The 22,382-nt window shown below is 38.3% G+C and overlaps 2 protein-coding genes across 5 annotated transcripts in view; both read right to left on the bottom strand.

Annotated features, from left to right (window-relative positions):
• The window catches only part of ZDHHC15 (zDHHC palmitoyltransferase 15), a 1,212,570-nt gene that overhangs the window by 392,821 nt on the left and 797,367 nt on the right, over positions 1-22,382 (bottom strand). The window lies entirely within an intron of this gene.
• NEXMIF (neurite extension and migration factor) overlaps positions 16,479-22,382 on the bottom strand; it is a 156,331-nt gene continuing 150,427 nt past the window's right edge. For all 4 annotated transcript variants that reach the window (XM_082716036.1, XM_082716037.1, XM_082716038.1 and 1 more), the window contains one exon: positions 16,479-22,222. In XM_082716036.1, the coding sequence (XP_082572162.1) occupies positions 22,129-22,222 (94 nt within the window). In that variant the 3' untranslated portion in view covers positions 16,479-22,128. The remainder of the gene's footprint in view (positions 22,223-22,382) is intronic.

The raw sequence follows: 22,382 nt of genomic DNA, 5'->3' as shown, positions 1-22,382 counted from the left end.
ATTTTTTTCCACCCCCTCACTTTAAATCTGGAGGTGTCTTCGGGCTTAAAATGTGTTTCTTGGAGGCAACATATAGAGGGGTTTTGTTTTTTTATCCATTCTGATACCCTGTGTCTTTTGACAGGGGCATTTAGCCCATTAACATTCAGGGAAACTATTGAGAGATATGAATTTAGGGCCATTGTATTGCCTGTAAGGTGGCTGTTACTGTATATGGTCTCTGTTCCTTTCTGATCTACCACTTGTAGGATCTCTCTTTGCTTAGAGGACCCCTTTCAAGATTTCCTGTAGAGCTGGTTTGGTGTTTGCAAATTCTTTCAGTTGTTGTTTGTCCTGGAAGCTTTTAATCTCTCCTTCTATTTTCAATGATAGCCTAGCTGGATATAGTATTCTGGGCTGCATGTTTTTCTCATTTAGTGCTCTGAAAATATCATGCCAGCTCTTTCTGGCCTGCCAGGTCTCTGTGGATAAGTCAGCTGCCAATCTAATATTTTTACCATTGTATGTTACAGACTTCTTTTCCCGGGCTGCTTTCAGGATTTTCTCTTTGTCACTGAGACTTGTAAATTTTACTATTAGGTGACGGGGTGTGGGCCTATTCTTATTGATTTTGAGGGGCGTTCTCTGAACCTCCTGAATTTTGATGCTCGTTCCCTTTGCCATATTGGGGAAATTCTCCCCAATAATTCTCTCTAGTATACTTTCTGCTCCCCTCTCTCTTTCTTCTTCTTCTGGAATCCCAATTATTCTAATGTTGTTTCGTCTTATGGTGTCACTTATCTCTCGAACTCTCCCCTCGTGGTCCAGTAGCTGTTTGTCCCTCTTTTGCTCAGCTTCTTTATTCTCTGTCATTTGGTCTTCTATATCACTAATTCTTTCTTCTGCCTCATTTATCCTAGCAGTGAGAGCCTCCATTTTTTATTGCACCTCATTAATAGCTTTTTTGATTTCAACTTGGTTAGATTTTAGTTCTTTTATTTCCCCAGAAAGGGCTTTTATATCTCTCGAGAGGGTTTCTCTAATATCTTCCATGCCTTTTTCGAGCCCGGCTAGAACCTTGAGAATTGTCATTCTGAACTCTAGATCTGACATATTACTGCCTCTTGTTCTTTTTTTTGTGTTGAATTTTTACGTCTTGTCATTTTGTCCAGATAAGAGTATATGAAGGGGCAAGTAAAATACTAAAAGGGTGGCAACAACCCCAGGAAAATATGCTTTAACCAAATTAGAAGAGATCCAAAATCGTGAGGGGGGATAAAGGGGATAAAAAGGGGTTCAAAAAGGAAGAAATAAAAAAAAAGAAAAAAGAGAAAAGAAAAAAAAAAAAGAAAAGAATTTAAAAAAAACACCTAAGAAAAATATAAAAAAGAAAAAATATATATATTAGATTATCTAGTAAAAAATCGTTAAAAAAGAAAAATGTAACAGTTAAAAAAAAAAATTTACCCGAAGGCAAAAAAAAAAAAAAGAAAAAAAAAGAAAAAGAAAAAAATTAAATTAACCGCAAGACTAAAAAAAATCACAGGGAAAAAGCCATGAGTTCCGTGCTTTGCTTTCTCCTCCTCTAGAATTCTGCTGCTCTCCTTGGTATTGAAACCGCACTCTTTGGTAGGTGAACTTGGTCTCGGCTGGATTTCTTGTTGATCTTCTGGGGGAGGGGCCTGTTGCAGTGATTCTCAAGTGTCTTTGCCCCAGGCGGAATTGCACCGCTTTTACCCGGGCCTGGGGTGAGTAATCCGCTTGGGTTTGCTTTCAGGAGCTTTTGTTCCCTGAGCACTTTCCGTAGAGTTCCGGAGGACGGGAATACAAATGGCGGCCTCCTGGTCTCCGGCCCGGAGGAGCCGAGAGCCCAGGGCCGCACTCCTCAGTGCGCGCTCAGAGAACCGTGCTCAGTTACTCCCGTCTGCCTGACCTCCGGCCGCGCTCCGAGCTCACCGAGCCTGCGACCGGTTCAAGGTCACCCCGAGCTGCGAGCTTACTGTGGGCTCTGTCTCTGTAGCCGGCTTTCCCGTTCCAATACCCGCAAGCTCTGCGACACTCAGACACCCCCGATCCTTCTGTGACCCTGCGGGACCTGAGGCCACGCTGACCCCGTGTGGGCTTTGCCCCGGGTAGCCTCTGGAGCAATGTCCCTCAGCGGAACAGACTTTTAAAAGTCCTGATTTTGTGCGCGGTTGCTCCGCAGCTTGCAGGGAGCCGGCCCCTCCCCCCAGGGTCTCTCTTCCCGTCGCTTTGGATTCACTTCTCCGCCGGTCCTACCTTTCAGAAAGTGGTTGTTTTTCTGTTTCCAGAATTGCTGTTCTTCTTCTCTTCGATCTGCTGATGGATTTGCAGGTGTTTGCAATCTTTAGATAAGCTATCTAGCTGATCTCTGGCTAGCTGAAGTAGTCTAGGCCTGCTACTTCTCCGCCATCTTGACTCCTCCCCCCGAAAAGTTGTGCTTTTAAGAGGAGATACATAATAAATTAGTAGTTAAGAGTGCGGGGTAAGTAGCAGAGGAAAACGTTAAAGGGAGTGGATAGGGCCAGGCTTTAACAATGGCCCAAAGGGTCTGTCCTGATGTCATGGTCAGGAGTGTGTAGATCATCATCATCTGGATTATCGTAACCATGGCTGTCGTCCTTTTGGGCTTCTGCCTCTTTTGGTGCCGAGTGTAAGACTGGCTTGACTAGCCATTCAGGGACCCAAATAGGGGATGGAGCATTCTCTGGAAAGACACAAACAGAGCCTCGGCTCCAGATTAGCACTTGGTCTGGGCCCTTCCATTGACCCCACAGAAGGTCCCTCCAAAGAACCTTAGGTTGAGAATTGCCTAGTGTGCACCAATGTCTTATGGCGGCAGTATGCTGGTTTTTATCCACATTCAAAAAATTTAAAATGTAGAGGATAGTGGATAGTTTGTCTCTTGGGGATTGGAATGTATCTCCTATTCCCCCCTTTTTGTTTAAATAGGGTATTTTTAATAGTTAGGTGGGCACGTTCCACTATGCTTTGACCCTGGGGATTGTGGGGATACCAGTGACATGAGTGATTCCAAATGTAGCACAAAATTGTTTAAATGTAGTAGAGGTATATCCAGGGCCATTGTCTGTTTTTAATTGTTTTGGTATCCCTAGAACAGAGAACGAATGCAAACAATGTGCGATAACATCTTTAGTTTTTTCTCCAGAATGCAAGGAGGCCGTAATAAATCCAGAGAAAGTGTCAATGGAAACATGAACGTATTTTTTTTAAATTTTTTATAAACATATATTTTTATCCCCAGGGGTACAGGTCTGTGAATCACCAGGTTTACACACTTCACAGCACTCACCAAAGCACATACCCTCCCCAATGTCCATAATCCCACCCCCTTATCCCAAACCCCCTCCCCCCAGCACCCCTCAGTTTGTTTTGTGAGATTAAGAGTCACTTATGGTTTGTCTCCCTCCCAATCATGGAATTTCTCATGAAAGGTTTTTGCTGCTTCTATAGAGTTAAATATATGTGGATCTTTAGTAGCAGAATCGACCAGGGCATTTCCCAACGAGAGGGGCCCAGGTAAGTTAGAATGTGCTCTTAAATGCCCTATAAAAAAAGGATGCTTTCTGTTCCAAATAAGAACTTGTAATGCTCTTAAGTAGGTATGTACAGAAGAGCTAGTAGATAAAGTTCCTGCTGTTTCTAACAGAGATAGTGCATATACTACATATTTACTATCAGAAAATAAATTGAAGGGGCAAAAGGAGAATGCCTTGAAGACCTCAGTGACTGCTAATAATTCCACATGTTGAACAGAGGTAGTGGGAAACAAAAATGTATTAATATTCCCATCTGCCATAAAGGCGCCAGTTCCATTATTGGAACCATCAGAAAACACCACAGGGGCTTTATCAATAGGTTTTTGGCTGGTTATCCTTGGGAAAATTATGGGATGTTCTTTCCAGAATTGTAATAAAGGGTGGGAGGGATAATGATTGTCAAATTTAGCAGTAGTACTATTGACCCTGTAAATCACCTGTGCCTTCTATGGTTTTCCATGCCCTAGCGGCAGCAGTAGCAATTTGCAAATACACTGCAGGTGGAAAATTGATCTGATTTTGATTTCCCGAAAACTGTCCTGTACCAGTCAGCATTTCTAAATTCCAAGCTCCATTCCCAGCTCCCGCATTACAGCGAGCAGTTTCCGTACAGTTATCCTGATCTGCTATTTTCCACATAAGATATTGCCCTCCACTTTGGTGAGTGCTGTGAAGTGTGTAAACCTGGTGATTCACAGACCTGTACCCCTGGGGATAAAAATATATGTTTATAAAAAATAAAAAATTTTAAAAAATGGGGAAAAAAAGATTAAAAAAAAAAAAAAGATATTGCCCTCCAGACAAGCAAGCTCTCACTAGATTATTCCAGTCTAAAGGTGTTAGGTTTTGTTCTGCGAGAGTCTTGAGTAAGGTAATAGTATAAGCAGCCTGAGGGCCATAAAACATGACTGCCTCTTTTAGCTGTTTTACTTGTTTAATATCTAATGGCTGATGCATGCGATTCCCTTGCTGATCTTGAAAGACTGGTAGGGCTAAGCCTAACTGTTGTCCTATTGAATTCCAATCAGTGACGTCATGTCTATCGAGCGAGCAGGCTCCTGGGCAGCTACAATTTATTTCAGGATTATAAGGTGGGGGAGCTGAAGGCTGCAACAGCTCACAAGATAAGTTGCTTAATTTTTTTGCTAATTCATCCCCTGAAAGCTCTTCTTCCTCTTCTGAAGAGGCCCCTATAGTTGAGGCCTTCAATCGTTCCTCTTTTACTTCCTCCAAGACCTGTTCCCCTGCTTGTAGGCTTTCTTTTATAATCTCAGGGGGTTTGGGGCTAAGCAAATAGGATCGTATGAGAGCCCATATAGCAAGTGTGCCAGATGGAAGGGGTTTCTCTTTATCAACCTTCCTAAGATCCTCCCCTAAATGTTCCCATTGTGGAATGTTTAATAATCCTTCATCTAGGAACCAAGGGCTGACTCCTTCTACGGTGTGCAAGAACGCCCGAGCAGTTGTCATTTTCAAAGGAGTTCCATTTGCTTTTAGCAACTCCCGCAGAGGCCCTTCCATACGTATTCTTGAGACATCTGAACCCATAGTATATCAGAAATGAATAGTCAAGAAGCAAAGAAAAGACTAGTCTGCTATCGTTACTAAAACAGTGAGCTTTCTCAAGATTGTCACTAACACCAGTGAGCTTACGTTGCAATCGTCACTATAATAAGTGAACTTTCCTAAAACTTCTCTGGCCAGAATTTTCTTCTAAATAAATTTGTCACTTACCTCAGTGCACTGTTAGAAATGGAGAAAGGGGGTTCCCCGTACGGGCCACCATTTATCGCTGTCCAGCAGCGATAATAATGACCCTCCATCCGGTTGGGTTTCAAAAAAAGACCTTTTATTTCATATGGCCATTGCTTATATAGGGGGCTAAGCCAATCAGCATAGACAGCGGTATGCATCCACCAATCTAAAGCTTGTTACCAAATACCCACAGCATAGCAATAGTTCAACAGCCAATAGGTAGTACTTCCTGTTTACGATCAGTCACTCTAGACACGCCTTCTGGCAAATCGCCAGGCGCCATTTTGCAAAGCTCTGCGGTTGACGGATCTCCGGGCCCCTGAAGCATCTGCCCTCAACACAGGGTCATAGGGAAGTTCTATTTTTAATTTCTTGAGGAATCTCCACACTGTTCTCCAAAAAGGCTGCACAAACTTGCATTCCCACCAACAGTGGAAGAGGGTTCCCCTTTCTCCACATCCTCTCCAACACATGTTGTTTCCTGTTTTGTTAATTTTGGCCATTCTAACTGGTGTAAGGTGATATCTCAATGTGGTTTTAATTTGAATCTCCCTGATGGCTAGTGATGATGAACATTTTTTCATGTGTCTGATAGCCATTTGTATGTCTTTATTGGAGAAGTGTCTGTCCATATCTTCTGCCCATTTTTTGATATGTTTGCCTGTTTCGTGTGTGTTGAGTTTGAGGAGTTCATTATAGATCCTGGTTATCAACCTTTTGTCTGTACTGTCATTTGCAAATATCTTCTCCCATTCCATGGGTTGCCTCTTTGTTTTTTTGACTCTTTCCTTTGCTGTGCAGAAGCTTTTGATTTTGATGAAGCCCCAAAAGTTTATTTTCGCTTTTGTTTCCTTTGTCTTTGGAGACATATCTTGAAAGAAGTTGCTGTGGCTGGTATCGAAGAGATTACTGCCTATGTTCTCCTCTAGTATTCTGATGGATTCCTGTCTCACATTGAGGTCTTTTATCCATTTTGAGTTGATCTTTGTGTACGGTGTAAGAGAATGGTCGAGTTTCATTCTTCTACTTATAGCTGCCCAGTTTTCCCAGCACCATTTATTGAAGAGACTGTCTTTTTTCCACTGTATATTTTTTCCTGTTTTGTCGAAGATTAATTGACCATAGAGTTGAGGGTCCATATCTGGGCTCTCTACTCTGTTCCACTGGTCTATGTGTCTGTTTTTATGCCAGTACCATGCTGTCTTGGTGATCACAGCTTTGTAATAAAGCTTGAAATCAGGTAACGTGATGCCCCCAGCTTTACTTTTGTTTTTCAACATTTCCTTAGTGATACGGGGTCTCTTCTGATTCCATACAAATTTTTGGATTATTTGAAGAAAAAGCATTTGACAAAATCCAGCACCCATTCCTAATTAAAATGCTTCAAAGTATAGGGATGGAGGGAACATTCCTGAACCTCATCAAATCTATCTATGAAAGACCCATAGCAAATATCATCCTCAATGGGAAAAAGCTTGCAGCCTTCCCGTTGAGATCAGGAAAAAGACAAGGATGCCCTCTTTCACCACTCTTGTTCAATATAGTATTAGAAGTCCTAGCAACAGCAATCAGACAACAAAGAGAAATAAAAGGTATCCAAATTGGCAATGAAGAAGTCAAACTCTATTAGCAGATGACATGATTCTTTATATGGAAAACCCAAAAGACTCCACCCCCAAACTATTAGAACTCATACAGCAATTCAGTAACATGGCAGGATACAAAGTCAATGTGCAGAAATCAGTGGCTTTCTTTTTTTTTTTTTTTAAGATTTTATTTATTTAATCAGAGAGAGAGGGGGAGAGAGCAAGCACAGGCAGACAGAATGGCAGGCAGAAGCAGAGGGAGAAGCAGGCTCCCTGCCGAGCAAGGAGCCTGATATGGGACTCGATCCCAGGACGCTGGGATCATGACCTGAGCCGAAAGCAGCTGCTTAACCAACTGAGCCACCCAGGCGTCCCTCAGTGGCTTTCTTATACACTAACAATGAAAATACAGAAGGGGAAATTAGAGAATCGATTCCATTTACTATAGCACCAAGAACCATAAGATACCTGGGAATAAACCTAACAAAAGAGGTAAAGGATCTGTACTCGAGGAACTATAGAACACTCATGAAAGAAATTGAAGAAGACACAAAAAGATGGAAGACCATTCCATGCTCTTTGGATCAGAAGAATAAACATTGTTAAAATGTCTATACTGCCTAGAGCAATATATACTTTTAATGCCATTCTGATCAAAATTCCACCGGTATTCTTCAAAGAGCTGGAGCAAATTTTAATCTTAGGTGGTAAATTTTATGGTATGTAGATTAATCTCAATGTATGTTTTAAAGAAGGTATCATTCAGATCTCCATTTTTCAACCACCTAGTCAACAGTACAATTAAGCCATGGCTATAAGATCAAGAACTACCGATTCCCAAAGTTTATTTATTTATTTATTTATTCATTTATTAGACAGAGATCACAAGTAGGCAGAGAGGCAGGCAGAGAGAGAGGAGGAAGCAGGCTCCCTGCTGAGCAGAGAGCCCGATGCAGGACTCAATCCCAGGGTCCTGGGATCATGACCTGAGCCAAAGGCAGAGGCTTAACCCACTGAGCCACCCAGGTGCCCCTGATATCCAAAGTTTTTATGTTACTCATTACAGAATCAAAGGAAGAACACTTCACCTCTCATATAATTCTTTCCAAATACTCAGTGGACGGGTGCCTGGGTAGTTCAGTGGGTTAAAGCCTCTGCCTTCAGCTCAGGCCATGATCCCAGGGCCCTGGGGTCAAGCCCTGCATTCGGGCTCTCTGCTCAGCAGGGAGCCTGCTTCCCTACCTCTCTCTCTGCCTGTCTTTCTGCCTGCCTGTGATCTCTGTCTGTGAAATAAATTAATAAAATCTTTTAAAAATACTCAGTGGAAAACATTTCATTTTAAGAAGAGGAAACTATTTGAAATTTATCTTTTTTTTTACACCATAAATAGGAAAAGCTAAGATAGTCAGGTCTTTAACTGATCAATAGGACACACCTGCAAAGAGTTGGTAAGTAAATGCAAAGTTACAGATTTGCAGAAGAGGTACTGCTTAATGATTACTTTGAGCCACTGTATTTTTTTTCCTTTTGGTAATTTTAATACTTAACTTAAACAAATTTCAAACTTTATTAGATGTTGTCAAAATAAACATAAATTTGGATTGCTCAGCAAGTTGATTTAATTTTTATTTTTACTTTAAAACTCTAATTTAAATTCCAGTTATTAACGTACAGTGTGATATTAGTTTCAGGTGTAGAATTTGCTGATTCATTACTTACAAGCAACACTCACTGCTCGCCACAAGTGCCCTCCTAGATACCTATCATGTATTTAACTCATGCACCCATTCACCTCCTCTTCCATAACCCTCACTTTGTTTTGCACAGGTTAGAGTCTATTTCCTGGTTTGCTTCTCTTCCCCCCCTTCCAAAACGTTCATCTGTGCTGTTTATTAAATTCCACTTAAGAGTGAAATCACATGGTATTTGTCTTTCTCTGACTGACTTATTTTGCTTGATGTAATGCCCTCTAGCTCCATCCATGTCATTGCAAATAGCAAGATTTCATTTTTTTTTTAATGGATAAGCAATATTCCTTTGTATATATACACCACGACTTTTTTTTTAATCCATTAATCAGTCAGCAGACTTTTGGTCTCTTTCCATAATTTGGCTATTGTTGATAATGCTGTTATAAATATCAGGGAGCATGTATTCCTTCATGTCAGTATTTTTTGTATCCTTAGTGTAAATACTTAATAGTGGAATTGCTGGCTCACAGGGTAGTTCTGTTTTTAACTTTTTGAGGAAACTCCATACTGTATCCCAGAGTAGCTGGACCAGTTTGCATTTTCACTGACAGGGTAAGAGTGTTTCCCTTTCTCTGCATTCTTGTCAACACCTGTTGTTTACTATGTTCCTAATTTTAGCCATTCTGACAGGTGTGAGACGATATCTCATTGTAGTTTTGATTTGTATTACCTTGATGCCGAGTGATGTTGAACACTTTTTTATGTGTCTGTTAGCCATCTGGATGTCTTCTTTGGGAATATAATCTATTCATGTCTTCCACCCATTTCATAATTGGATTAATCAGGTTTGGGGTGTTGGGTTTGATCAGTTCTTTATAGATTTTATATACTAACCCTTTATCAGATTTATCATTTGCAACTATCTCCCATTCTGAAGGCTGCCTTTTAGTTTTGTTGATTGTTTCCTTTGCTGTGCAGAATATTTTGTCTTGATGAATCTCCAATAGTTCACTTTTGCTTTTGTTTCCCTTGCCTCCAGAGACATAGCTAGTAAGGATTTGTTATGGCCAAGGTCAAAGAGGTTGCTGTCCATGTTCTCCTCTATGATTTTGATTGTTTCCTGTCACACATTTAGGTCTTTCATTCATTTTGAATTTATTTTTGTGTATGGTGTAAGACTGGCCCTGTTTCATTCTTTTGCATGTTACTGTCCATTTTCCCCAACATCATTTGTTGAAGAGACCTTTTTCCATTGAATATTCTTTCCTGCTTTGTCAAAGATTAGTTGACCATATAGTTCTGGGTCCATTTATGGGTTCTCTATTCTGTTCCATTAATCCATAGGTCTGTTTTTGTGCAAGAATCATACTGTTTTGATCACTACAGCTTTGCAATACAACTTGAAGTCTGGAATTGTGATACCTCCAGCTTTGGTTTTCTCTTTCAGAATTGCTTTGGCTATTTGGGGTCTTTGGTGGTTCCACACAAATTTTAGGATTGTTTGTTCCAGCTCTGTGAAAAATACTGGTGGTATTTTGATAAGGCTTGCATTAAATGTGTAGATTCCTTTGGATAGTATAGACATTTTAACAACATTTGTTCTTCCAATCCACGAGCATGCCGTGTTTTTCCATTTCTTTCTGTCATCTTCAATTGCTTTCATCAGTGTTTTATAGTTTGCAGAATACAGATTTTTTATCTCTTTGGTTAGGTTTATCCTAGATTATCTCATAATTTTTGGTGCAATTGTAAATGGGACTGATTCCTTGACTTCTCTTAATGTTGTTTCATTATTGGTGTAGAGAAATGCAACAGCTTTCTGTACATCGGTTTTGTATCCTGCAACTTTACTGAATTCGTGTATCACTTCTAGCAGGTTTTTGGTGGAATCTTTGGGTTTTCTATATAGAATATCATGTCATCTGTAAATAGTGAGAGTTTGACTTCTTTCTTGCTGATTTTTTAGGTGGCTTTTGTTTCTTTTTCTTGTCTAATTGCTGAGACTAGGACTTCCAGTACTATGTTAAATAACAGTGGTGAGAGCAGACGTCTCTCTCATAGAGTATAGTAGAGGAAAAGCTCTTAGATTTTCCCCATTGACAAAAATATTTGCTGTGGGTTTTTCATATGTGGCCTTTATTATGTTGATGTATGTTCATTGTATCCCTACTTTGATAAGGGTTTTTATCATGAATGCATGTTTTACTTTTTCAGTTGTTTTCTCTGCATATATTGAAAAGATTTCATGGTTCTTATCCTTTCTTTTATTAATGTGGTATATCATGTTGATTGTGTTGCCAATATTGAACCACACTTGCAGCCCAGGAATAAATCCCAGTTGATCAAGATGAATGATACTTTTACTGTTGTTGGATTCCATTTGCTAGTATTTTGTTGAGAATCTTGCATTCATGTTCATCAGGGATATTATCCTATAGTACTCTTAGTGGAGTCATTGTCTGGTTTTGGAATCAGGGTAATTTTGGCCTCACAGAATAAATTTGGAAGTTTTACTTCCATTGTTATGTTGTGGAGTAGTTTGAGAAGAATAGGTACTAACTCTTTATATGTTTGATAGAATTCACCTGTGAGTCCATGTGGTCCTGGGCTTTTGTTTGTTGGGAGATGCTTGATTATTGATTCAATTTCTTTGCTATTTATTTGTCTGGTTTTTTTTTAAATTATTTCTTCCTGTTTCAGTGCTGGTAGTTTATATGTTTCTAGGAATTTATCTATTTCTTCTAGGTTGTCTAATTTATTGGCATCTAGTTTTTCATAATATTCTCCCATAGTTGTTTGTATTTCTGTAGTGTTGTTGTTATTTCTCCTACTTCATTTGCGATTTTGTTTATTTGGGTCCTTTCCTTTTTGGTAAATCTGGCTAGCAGTTCATCAATTTTATTTGTTTTTAAGGAACCAGCTCCTGATCTCATTGATTTGTTCTATTGTGTGTTTTTTTTAAATTTTAGCTTATATGTCATTTATTTCTGTTCTTTTTTTTTTAAGGTTTATTGTTTCCTTTATTCTGCTGACTGTAGGCTTTGTTTGTTGTTCTTTTTCTAGTTCCTTTAGGTATAAGGTTAGGTTTTTTTTTTTTTTATTTGAGATTTTTCTTGGTTCTCAGGGTGGACCTGTATTGTGCTATACTCCCCTCTTATGACTACACTTGCTGCATCCCTAAGGTTTTTGACCATTGTGTTTTCATTTTCATTCATTTCCATGTTTTTAAAAAATTATTCTTTGATTTCCCAGTTGACTCATTCATTATTTAGTAGCATGTTGTTTATCCTCCATGTATTTGTGGCATTTCTAATTTTTTTCTTGTAGTTGACTTCTAGTTTCATTGCATTGTGGTCAGTATAGGTGCATGGTGAGGCTTCGATCTTTTTGTATTTCTTGAGGTCTGTTATATGACCTAGTATGTGAACTATTCTGGAGAATGTTCTATGTGCACTTGAAAAGACTATGTATTCTGAGAGGGGATTTAGGATGGCAGTGTAGCAGGAGGACTCTAGGCTTATCTCATCTCTTAACCACAACCAGATAACTATTGCATCATTCTGTATACCCAAGAAATTGACCTGAATACTGGCAGAACAAACTGCAAAACTAAAAGGAGAGACCACATCAAATAATGTAGGAAGTTTAGAGTTTTGGTGGTTTTGAGGAGAAACAAACTGCGGGTGCTGTGGAGGGGAGGGAACTCCCGTCATGGGGAAAAATGAGAAAGAGTCGAACACACAAGGATATGCACAGGGAGAACACTTTCCCAAAGCCATTGGCTGGGAAAATGAGAAGGGCTGATTTCCTTGAGTTTTATAACCAGCAAGGACCCTGAGATCATGACCTGAGCCGAAGGCAGAGGCTTAACCCACTGAGCCACCCAGGCGCCCCAAAAACTGGAATTTTGAAGGTTGGCAAGCTTGGCTGATTTAGAGCCCTGAGGGCACTGTCCTACTCCTGGAGACAAGGCTGGTGTACAACCCCAGGGCAGATAGTGTGATCTGATGATCACCTAAGGCACATGAGGAGAGACCATTCACTCTTCTTGAGGTGCATGTGTAAGAGGTGGTGTTCACAGAGATGCCTCTTCAAGGACAAAAGAGCTGGCAGGCAACATTTTACTCCCCTGCATAGACAATATGGTTTATGCTAGAAATAAATGTCTTGAGTTAGAGACATGGGCATTTGATGGGGCAAGCCTGACAGTCAGCTCTGGTGAAGGTTTTTGAAAATTATTAGTTGTGTGTTCTTAAGAAAGTTTATTTCACCTGTGTCCTGATTTACTTAAATGTAGAATAGGGAAACTACTTCCCTTGCAAGATGGTTGTGAGAAATAATAATTCATGTAAAGTGCCTGGCACAGAGTAAACAATAAATAAATGATAGTATTATCTTGGGTCATTGGAGAAGAGGAGATAGACTAAGAAACTCCACTACGAAGTGGGGAAGATGTTTTGGGAAATTGATGCCCTTCAATACAGAATTTCCTAATTTGTGAATCCTCCAAAATTTTATTTAAAAATTTGAGTATGTTCATTTTCCTGGCATAAAGGCTTATTGATTTCATTAGATTATCAAAGTCCTATGTAACCTGAAAGGTTTAATAACCACAACTCTTATTACTTCAAATAGAATACCATGTTAAAACAATGTCATAATCACTCTTCCTCTAAGCCCATCAAATGCTCAGTTCCAAGACAAGTCAAATGTCTTTAGACAAAGGACCTACCATCTTCACCATAAACCCTGGTACTTTCTCAACTTTGGCCAAGAAAGAAAAAAAGGGATATAAGACCACTGGGAAAAGAATGGAACCACTCATCTATTCCAACCCTACCATTACTTTAGTTCAAGAAAATCTTTTTTAGGGCCATGTTCACCAGAATATACTTCTGAATCATGCACAGTGTGAAGAATATACATTGGTTATCTCCATCACATAGGGAAGTCATAGAAATTGGGAGAAAGCCTCAGAGCATTAGACGGGTCCAATCCTGAGGGTTTTAGCTGCTCTGCCTATCATTCTTTGTCCTCCCCCACTCCTCTAGCCCTGAAATTCAACACTTCTTTTTACTGTTTAAAGTAAGGGTTTGAAGCTTGGCTTGAGTCTCTTATCGTCCATGATGAAGAGAAAAAGACAATATAGTGCAGGGGTGCCTGGGTGGCTCAGATGGTTAAGTATCTGCCTTTGGCTCAGGTTATGATCTCCAGATCCTGGGATCAAGTCCTGTATTGGTCTCAGACTCCTGGATCAGTAGAGAATCTGCTTCTCCTTCTCCCTCTGCCTCTCTCCCTACTCATGCTCTCTCTCTGTATCAAATGAATAAATAAAAAACTCTTTAGCAGCCTTTTGACAGATTCTATTGAGTACAGCAGGTATACCAGGAAGGAGCACACATTGTCACACCCAGGAAAAGAGAGGTTTTTGCAAATTTATAACTCACCCAAGTTTCAAATTATTTGTTGCAACTTTCATTAATTGAAGTTCTATAGAAGACACTAGTGACCTAAGCAGAGTTGCTTAGCTAAGTGTCAACCTAATGAGATTGTATTGAAGAGAATTTTTGGTGTCTTTTTAAAAAAAATGTACATTTGAAGGAAAAAAAGTTCAGATCTTTAAACATGAAAGAGAAAACTTTGACTTATACTAGTATTCAGTCTGGTTCCAAACTGCCAATGATATTCAAATTTGCATATTCTGCATTTTATCCACGGAGAGTACTCTCATAGAGTGATCTTTGCTTTGGTACATTCAACTCTCTTAAAATTTCCCTAGTTCCAACTGCTCTGTTCCTTGTCTAAAATGATGTTATTTTTTTAAAGGGAAAAGAAAAAATAAAATGATACTAAGGCAAAAAAAAATCTTCCAGAAAAGACAACACGGTGTATTTAATAAAACACTGTCTCATTGTATTTTGGTATTAAAATGATCTTCTGTGGAATTAGTAATAGTTTTTTCATAGTTTTTTGAAATGACTTCATTAAACAAAATAAAAAGTTGAAAATTCTATAGAGACTCCCCTCTCCATTTCTTTCTCTTTATTGAAACTTTCCAGGATATGAAAACCAATCCTAGAAATCGCTGAATTAGGACAGTGTTGCAATAGTCCAGGTGAAGTACCATGAACTGTTAAATTAATGCAGTGCCAATGGGGGTAGAAAGGCAGGAGAACTGAGAAGCACCAATTAAATGAGCAAATGGAGAGAAAGGAATTGCTGATGAACCTTAGTCTCTGGCTTGGGTCACTAATTGGATGAATGGCAGCATCATTCACTGAGTTAAATCACACTCAGAGGGTAAAGGGATTATGAAATGATCTTGAATAGGTAAGTCTGAGGAACTTGAAGAATGTCCAAGTGGAGATAGCCAGCCTATAACTGGAAATATAGGCTAGGGACTCAGGAGAGATTCTCAAAATGTAGGTGGTAGTTGAAGTGGTGGAAGTGAATGAGATCATTCAGTGAGAATAGAAGGCTACTCTCTCATACAGATTTTTCAGTTTCTTTGAGTAGTGATATTTATAAAACAAGGAAGTGACTGTTGGCTTATGTATGCCACAATGACCAGGGCTCCAGGCTCTGATGGGTGGTTCACATGATCTGGGCACTTGGGAGCAAAATCCAGTTTTTCTATATATACCAGATTTTAAAATACTGAGCCCAGTGGGGATAGAGCTTGGGCAAGTACTGATTAAAGGAGACAGGGTCTTTGGGTGGGTGGTAAATGATGCAGGAATTATAGAGATTTATGGAAAATCTGACATTTGGGGGGAACCAAGCAAATTAGCATTTATTACTTTCAATAAACAACTTTTAACACTTTGAGAGGACTACGTCTCTGCGAAATCCATCTAGACCACAATACAAGGACACCATTTTTTCTCAGGTCTTTGAAGATGGGACATACTAGAAAATGATTCCCCAGTTTGAGGGGCAGAAGAATCCTATGCAAAAAAATCTAGCCCAGTGTTTCTCAAACTTTAACATGCTCACAAATTATCTAGGAATCTTGTTAAAATTCAGATTCTGATTCAGTAGAACTGGTGTAGGGCCTGGCATACAGCATTCTTAACAAGTTTCCAGATAATAGTAATGCTGTTGCTCCTACTCAAAGTGTTACTCAAGGCAGGGTTAGAACTTTCTATGGCAATTTAACATGGATCAATGGACTTGTCTTAAATAGAGTACCAAGTCTTTGCAATTCTTTCCTTTTTCCTCGTTATGTTTGTTTTGAAATGTAATATTGCATGTTGAATCAAATACATTAGGGTTTTTATTTTGTATATCATTTTTTCCATTTCAATTTTAAAGAAATTTATTCCTATTGTGTTTTATAATAGTATCAGTTTGTGATGGACAGAGAAAAAAATCGGTCCTTCACCACAGATAGTTTGAGAAACACTGCTCTAGACAACAAAGAATGTTTTTTTTTAAGTTTTTATTTAAATTCCAGTTAGTTAACATACAATGTAATATTAGTTTCAGATGTACAATATAGTGATTCAACACTTCCATACATCACCCAGTGCTCATCACAACAAGTTAACTCCTTAATCCCCATCACCTATTTAACCCATCCTCCCACCCACTTAACCTCTGGTAAACATTAGTTTTTCTCTATAGTTAAGAGTCTGTTTCTTAGTTTGCCCCTCTCTCTTTCTCTCTCTCTCTCTCTCTTTTCTTCCCCCTTTGCTCATTTGCTTTGTTTCTAAAATTCCACATATGAGTGAAATCATATGGTATTTGTCTTTCTCTGACTGACTGACTTCACATAGCATAATACTGTCTAGATCCATCAATTTCTAGACAATGAAGAATTTTTTATTTGGGACATAGAATTTATTTAAAAATGGTTTGATTTGTTACATATGATTCCAAAGCAGTATTTTTAAACTTTTCTTTTTATTTATTCCATAAACAATAACAAAACTCAGCTAGGTACATTATGACAGTTTCACCATACACTCAGTCACAAATATTTAAAACCTTTGCAACAAGAACAACAAAACCAGAGGTGTTACAAGAATAATTTACAAGAAAATCTATAAAACAGCAAGAAGCTCACAAATATTCATTTTCATTTGCACAAGATCACTACACTCTTTCACAACATGTTTTGTGTTACAAAATTCCCAACAAAAGTGTATTTTTTTCTTTGTATTATGGTTTCTAAAACCAGAAACTTTGAAGTAAATATCCTTTTATTAGCACCCAGTGGTGCAGAAAAAGGAAAACTCTCACATACAGACACTTCACAGCACTTTTCTAAGAAAAATATACACTTACAAAATATGTTACAAATTGGCACACTTAAAAATATACAAGATTTTGTAGGCGTCAAAGAGTGATCCTTAGGCTTTATACTTCATTTGACTCTACAGATTATTTATAAAGCTTAACTCTGAAAAGAAAAGGCAAACAATTTCCTAACATTTTAAAGTTGCAGTGTCACATGTCAAACAGAAACTTAAGTTACATTCATAAAAAGGGCCTCTAACATGTTTATTTTGAATTTCCTTAAATGTTTAAAGGGCTTGGGAGAGGACAACAATGGAGATAATAGTTTCTTTAGCACCATAAATCAGTATTTTACCAAAGAGGTGCATTCAGTTTTATGGAAATTAAATTAAGGACTAGTACATTCAAAACTGTAGGCAGCAAACTCTAGTCAGTGCTACAGGTATCCCAGTAGAGCATTTTAAGCTTTCTACCCTCCTCACTGGGAGTCAAAACCAAAAGCCCTCTTCTAGTTTTTATTCTAAGCCTTTTCTTTTGTGCTGTAAAACCAGGTATCTCTGACAGAAGCAGAGTGATTTAAACATCTTCTTTCTTCTTTCTGAAGGGGATGTCTAAGACTCAGAAACCACTGAGCCTGATAGATGGAGAGACATCCTTTCCATTTTATGTCGACTATTTCTTTTCTACTTACCCAAATACTGATTTTTAAAGCCTCATTCACACCATACAATTTGTACTAAGCTTCTTTCCTTTACATTGTCCCTCTCCAATGTTTCATCTCTTAGTTATGATTCTAAATGAAGAGTACATCTCAAGTATCATGTAGCTGCAATGGGAGCTCTGCTTCATGACTGTAGCTACTGTTTAATGCTCTGAGTAAAAAATGTGCCTTGAAGTGTAGCCTGCGTACTGCCATCAAAATAATCCCATGCTGGCTGAGGACCTTCAAGTTGATGACAGTGTTTCCCAAGTTAAAAAGCACAGCTAAATTTTTCCCCCTTATTCGGGTCCTTGAGAAACCTTTACAAAAATCCCTGGCCTACATTGTGTTGACAAGATTCCTATTTATCCCTAGTTACTAAAATGTTTGGTTTTTGTACTAAGCCTTCTAAACATACTGGTGGGCTTGGTGAATTTTATGATTAGAAAATAAATCTCATATTAATTTTATTTCATAAAAGGACATATTCCTATAATAAGCTATCATTTAAAAATCCTAAATAAAAATAAAACTCCAGAAATTAGATAACTTCTTAATAATCCAGGAGAAAACAAACATTTATAGTTCTAGCACTAGTTAGGACTAGCTAGTGCTCCATTCTCCTCTTCAGGGCAGAAACTCAGCTCTCTTCAATTCTTGGAACTGTTCTGAGAGCATCTGTAAATTGAAGATGTGGCAGATCTGCATCAGACTGGTTCAACTTGGTAAGAGCAAGCTTGTTTAAAAGGTCCTTGGATATGGTTTTTCTCCTTTAGGCAAAAAATGCTCATCAGGACCCACTAAAACAGAAATTCACTAGAACTGCAGAACCTCACATAACAGGACATAGGATGCTAACCAGAGCTGTTTACAGCTTTTAAAGCTTCCTTTATGCTTCTCTCTTACATACATGCTCAACCCCTTCCCTGTCCCTCCCTCCCCCCTGCACACATACAGATGCATCTCAGCAAGGAAAAAGTTCAGAGAAGGTGAAAGTTGTCACAAAAGCCCACCTAGCACCAAAGACTTCAGGGAGATGGCTAAAGAAGTGATGGTCAAGGTAGTGCAGGAGGTTTGAAAAGATTTAGGAGAAGGTAAGGCCTTAACACATAATTGCACAGAATAATAAGTCAGAAGAGAAAGCTGAGAGGAAGCAGCATATATGAGGAAGCTGGTATATGAGACGCTGGAGAGGCCATTGGTTTAAGCCAGTTACCACAGCCCAAACATAACCCCCGAAGTCTCAAAGAACCTTGGTCAAGGCTACTATTTCAGCACCCTCTCCACATAGTCTAGCACCTAACCAGGGCAGAAAGGGGATCAGACATATTTTTACAGACTTCCAAGGAAAAGGAGTTTCCAACTTTCCTTAGTAATGTGATATTATTTTCTCTCTCCCTCTCTCTCAATCTCTCTCTCTCTGTGTGTGTGTGCATTGAAAGTAGCCAAGATAACTAAAGGTAATTAAGGGTGAGAAGGTTGCCCTCTGAAATTCTAGAAGTAGCTTGGCTAAGGTTCTTAAACTCTGACACTTTGAGGAGGTGGAGTATAAGATTATAAAAGAAGAAAAATTCCAAGATCAAGGACTGAAATTAAATAAGAAGAATAATGGAGAATACCATCTCCAGGAAAATAAATAATAAATGGGATTCTGTTGAGGAAGCATTAATAGGAAACAGTGTCTCAGAGAGATGTTAGAAGGGAGTGGCAATCAGAAATTTCAGAACAAGGAAAATTCCATATATCTGACTCAAAATGTCAGTGATAGGGCAAAAAACTATTTTTGTATCAGTGGTCCTCACTCCACTAAGGCAGATGGTTGAATAAGGGGTCTCCAAAAAGCCAGGCCTACTATGTTGTGACAGGAAGAAAAAAAATATGAGCAGTGACAGGACCAAAAAATCCATAAAAACTAAAACACTCAGAACACAATGTACTGAGAGGATATTAAGTGAAATTAAGAGAATAATCATCTTCTGCATTGTCCTATTATTCATTAATCAAATTTAGTTTCTTGTTATGTTTTAGTAGAAAGCAATTGATTACAAGTCACTGACACATATGTAAAAAACATATAATGTACTGTAGTAGGCCATTAAAACTGGTACTTTAACATGTCAATTCTCTTTGGAGAAAGGGATGAACCATGCCCTAGAACTGGTCCCTAATGGGCTCCATAGGAGCAACTGAAAGTATCCATTCCAAAGGACTTGTGCTAACAAGTTCTGACAAGGAAACTGTTTCTGAAAGTTTCAGGTTGTCCTTCTACCCCACCCCCACCCCATTTTCCAAAGCTGAACTGAGAAAAACTGGGACAACTTCTCCCATAATTTTTTATAAAGCACATTGTATCCATGGAACATTTTCTTTATTTCTTTAATTGCCACCTTTTGATTACATAGAGAGCACTCCATTCCTGTAAGTGACTTTGAGGTCTGGAGTTTTGGGGATCATAATACAGGTAGAGTTGGTGATTCCAAACCTAAAGTAGCTGCAAAACTGAATAAACCAACAAAATAAAAACAAAAATAAAACAAAATCTCGTTCCTAAGAACCAGGCATAGCATTAAGCATAAACAGCTAGCTATCAGAGTGGAGAAATAGAAGAAAATGTTCCAGTCTGATTGTTTTCCATTCTGGATGGCAGCTGTAGAGTAGGAGACATGTTTCATCTCGTGCCTTTCCATTAAGTAATTTTTGAAGACTCACCACACACAAGCATCAAAGCCTAGGAATAGGCCTGAAGCAACCTCACAAAATGCTCCTCACCCACTCATTCCCACAGACACACACAATCACATCACCAAGAACACAGGCTTGTTCATTTTACTACCTAGTTATAAGTAGTAGAGCAGGCTGGTGAAAGGAATCATGGACTGGGAAGTGTATGAACTTATATATGTGACAGACTTCCTTCCATTTCTCTCTGACTACTTTCAAATGTTGCTTTTCTGTTTGTGAATATATTTAGGTGGCAATGACTAGGTAGGTTTATATTTTGCTTAAATTTTTCCTTTTGAAACATCTTCCTTTTTTTTTTTTAAATCTCCCTTTCCCCCACCCACTTATTCTCCACCCTCCCACCCACAGCCTATATATTCACAAGTTAATAGGTTAGTAACAGTATTAGTAAGAATAGTAAGAGTAACAACGACAACAACCAACAACATTAATAATATTAATCCCCTATATCTGTATAGCACTTTATGATCTACAAAGCGCTTTTACATCCATTATCTCATCTGTGCCATAATGCATCAGTCATCAGACACACAGGCCTTCAACTGTGCAAGGAAAATAGATCAAATGTTAGAAGTCAAGTGGTGAATAAAGGGGAAGAAAAAGCAACACTAGCAGTGTTGAAGCTGTGAACTTTAAAGACAAAAGGGGGAAGGGCAGAATAAAAATGTGATTTCAAAAATGTATATAAAATTGCAATTTAAGTTTAGTGTTTGGCATCAAATACTAGTCATCCTCAGACTAAGTATGTATGGCCCTGATTAGTTGTTACCACAAATTGTTCAGCTTAGCTAATATGTGTACATAACTCATAGGAGTTGAACTGAGATGCCTTAACATTTTCTTTAAGTGACATTGGCATTGCAAGATTAAACATTGAAATAACAATAAAGCCATGATATGAATGCACTTTTGACAAAACATTTATGAAACTACTTAAATAAAAGCAATCTATGTACTTCATTTGTCATTAGTGTTGATTTTATAGCTATTTTATAATTTATCCCAGACTATTATAAAATATATAAAACTGAGATATAAAGTATCAGCAATATAACTTTGCACTTTAAATAATTTTCAGCTACAGATTTTGCTTTTAGAAAACAAACTTTAAAGCAGCTGTTTTGCTTCCTTGTAAAAGGTTCTGTAAATGCATATAGTAGGTCCCTGATGGACTTAGCTGTTGTGACTTCCAGACTTTCTCAACAATTGAACTGTTAGACAATGGAACAAACAAAACTTTATTGTGCCTTATTTAATTGTTTATGTTTCCACACAGGACAGCAGAGTTTAAAATTTCAAAATAATGTGTGTGTGTGTGTGTGTGTGTGTGTGTATATATATATATATATATATATATATATATATATCCGTTAAGGAGCTTTAAACTGTGGGGTGAATCTGTGAGATGAGGTAAGGAAATTTGGCACATTTCAAACAGTATCATTTAAGTTTTGGTAAATTGTGTAACACAACATAATTTTCCACTGTGATCTATAGGTGCTATCCACATAAGTGGGGGTGGTTAATAGCAAGAATCACTGGAATGTTTCTAATAAATCAACAGGGACAAGATCCCCAAATACTCACAACCAAATGTTGCTATAGAAGTAAAAATATATACAATACAGTCACTTGTTTGTAGTTTGGCACAATGTTTTCCTTTTCTTCCTTGGGTAAATAGTGCATAAACTACTTGTGCAACTGTATGACTTTTGAAGTCTTTTACATAGAACATTAGATTAAAAGTTTGCTTCCAAAGACTTATTCCCACACTTCAAAATTCTTTTCTTTAAGCACTTACATGTCAACATACATACCACAAGGCATATTTTGAAAGAAATAAAACACAAACATCAAATGTCTTTCTGGAAAATGTGAGTTTCTTCTTCAAACACAGGTAAAACCCAAAATGCTGTTTCTGCTTTTAGGAGATTGTAGTCGGAATCCCTGCAGAAAAACCAAACAATTTATGCCACCTTAGTTAGCTTTAGTGTATGTCCCCAAAAGGGATCATACAACCTAAATTTGTTTACATCATACTAAATGCTGTATGATGCAGAAAGAGATATAGATATGGGGGCACTAGAAAGCACTCCTAATAGCCACA

The sequence above is a fragment of the Mustela nivalis genome, assembly GCF_964662115.1.
Source record: "Mustela nivalis genome assembly, chromosome: X".
NCBI lineage: Eukaryota > Metazoa > Chordata > Mammalia > Carnivora > Mustelidae > Mustela > Mustela nivalis.
Note: the sequence above shows the minus strand (reverse complement) of the source record. Positions and strands in the feature narration are given on the sequence as shown.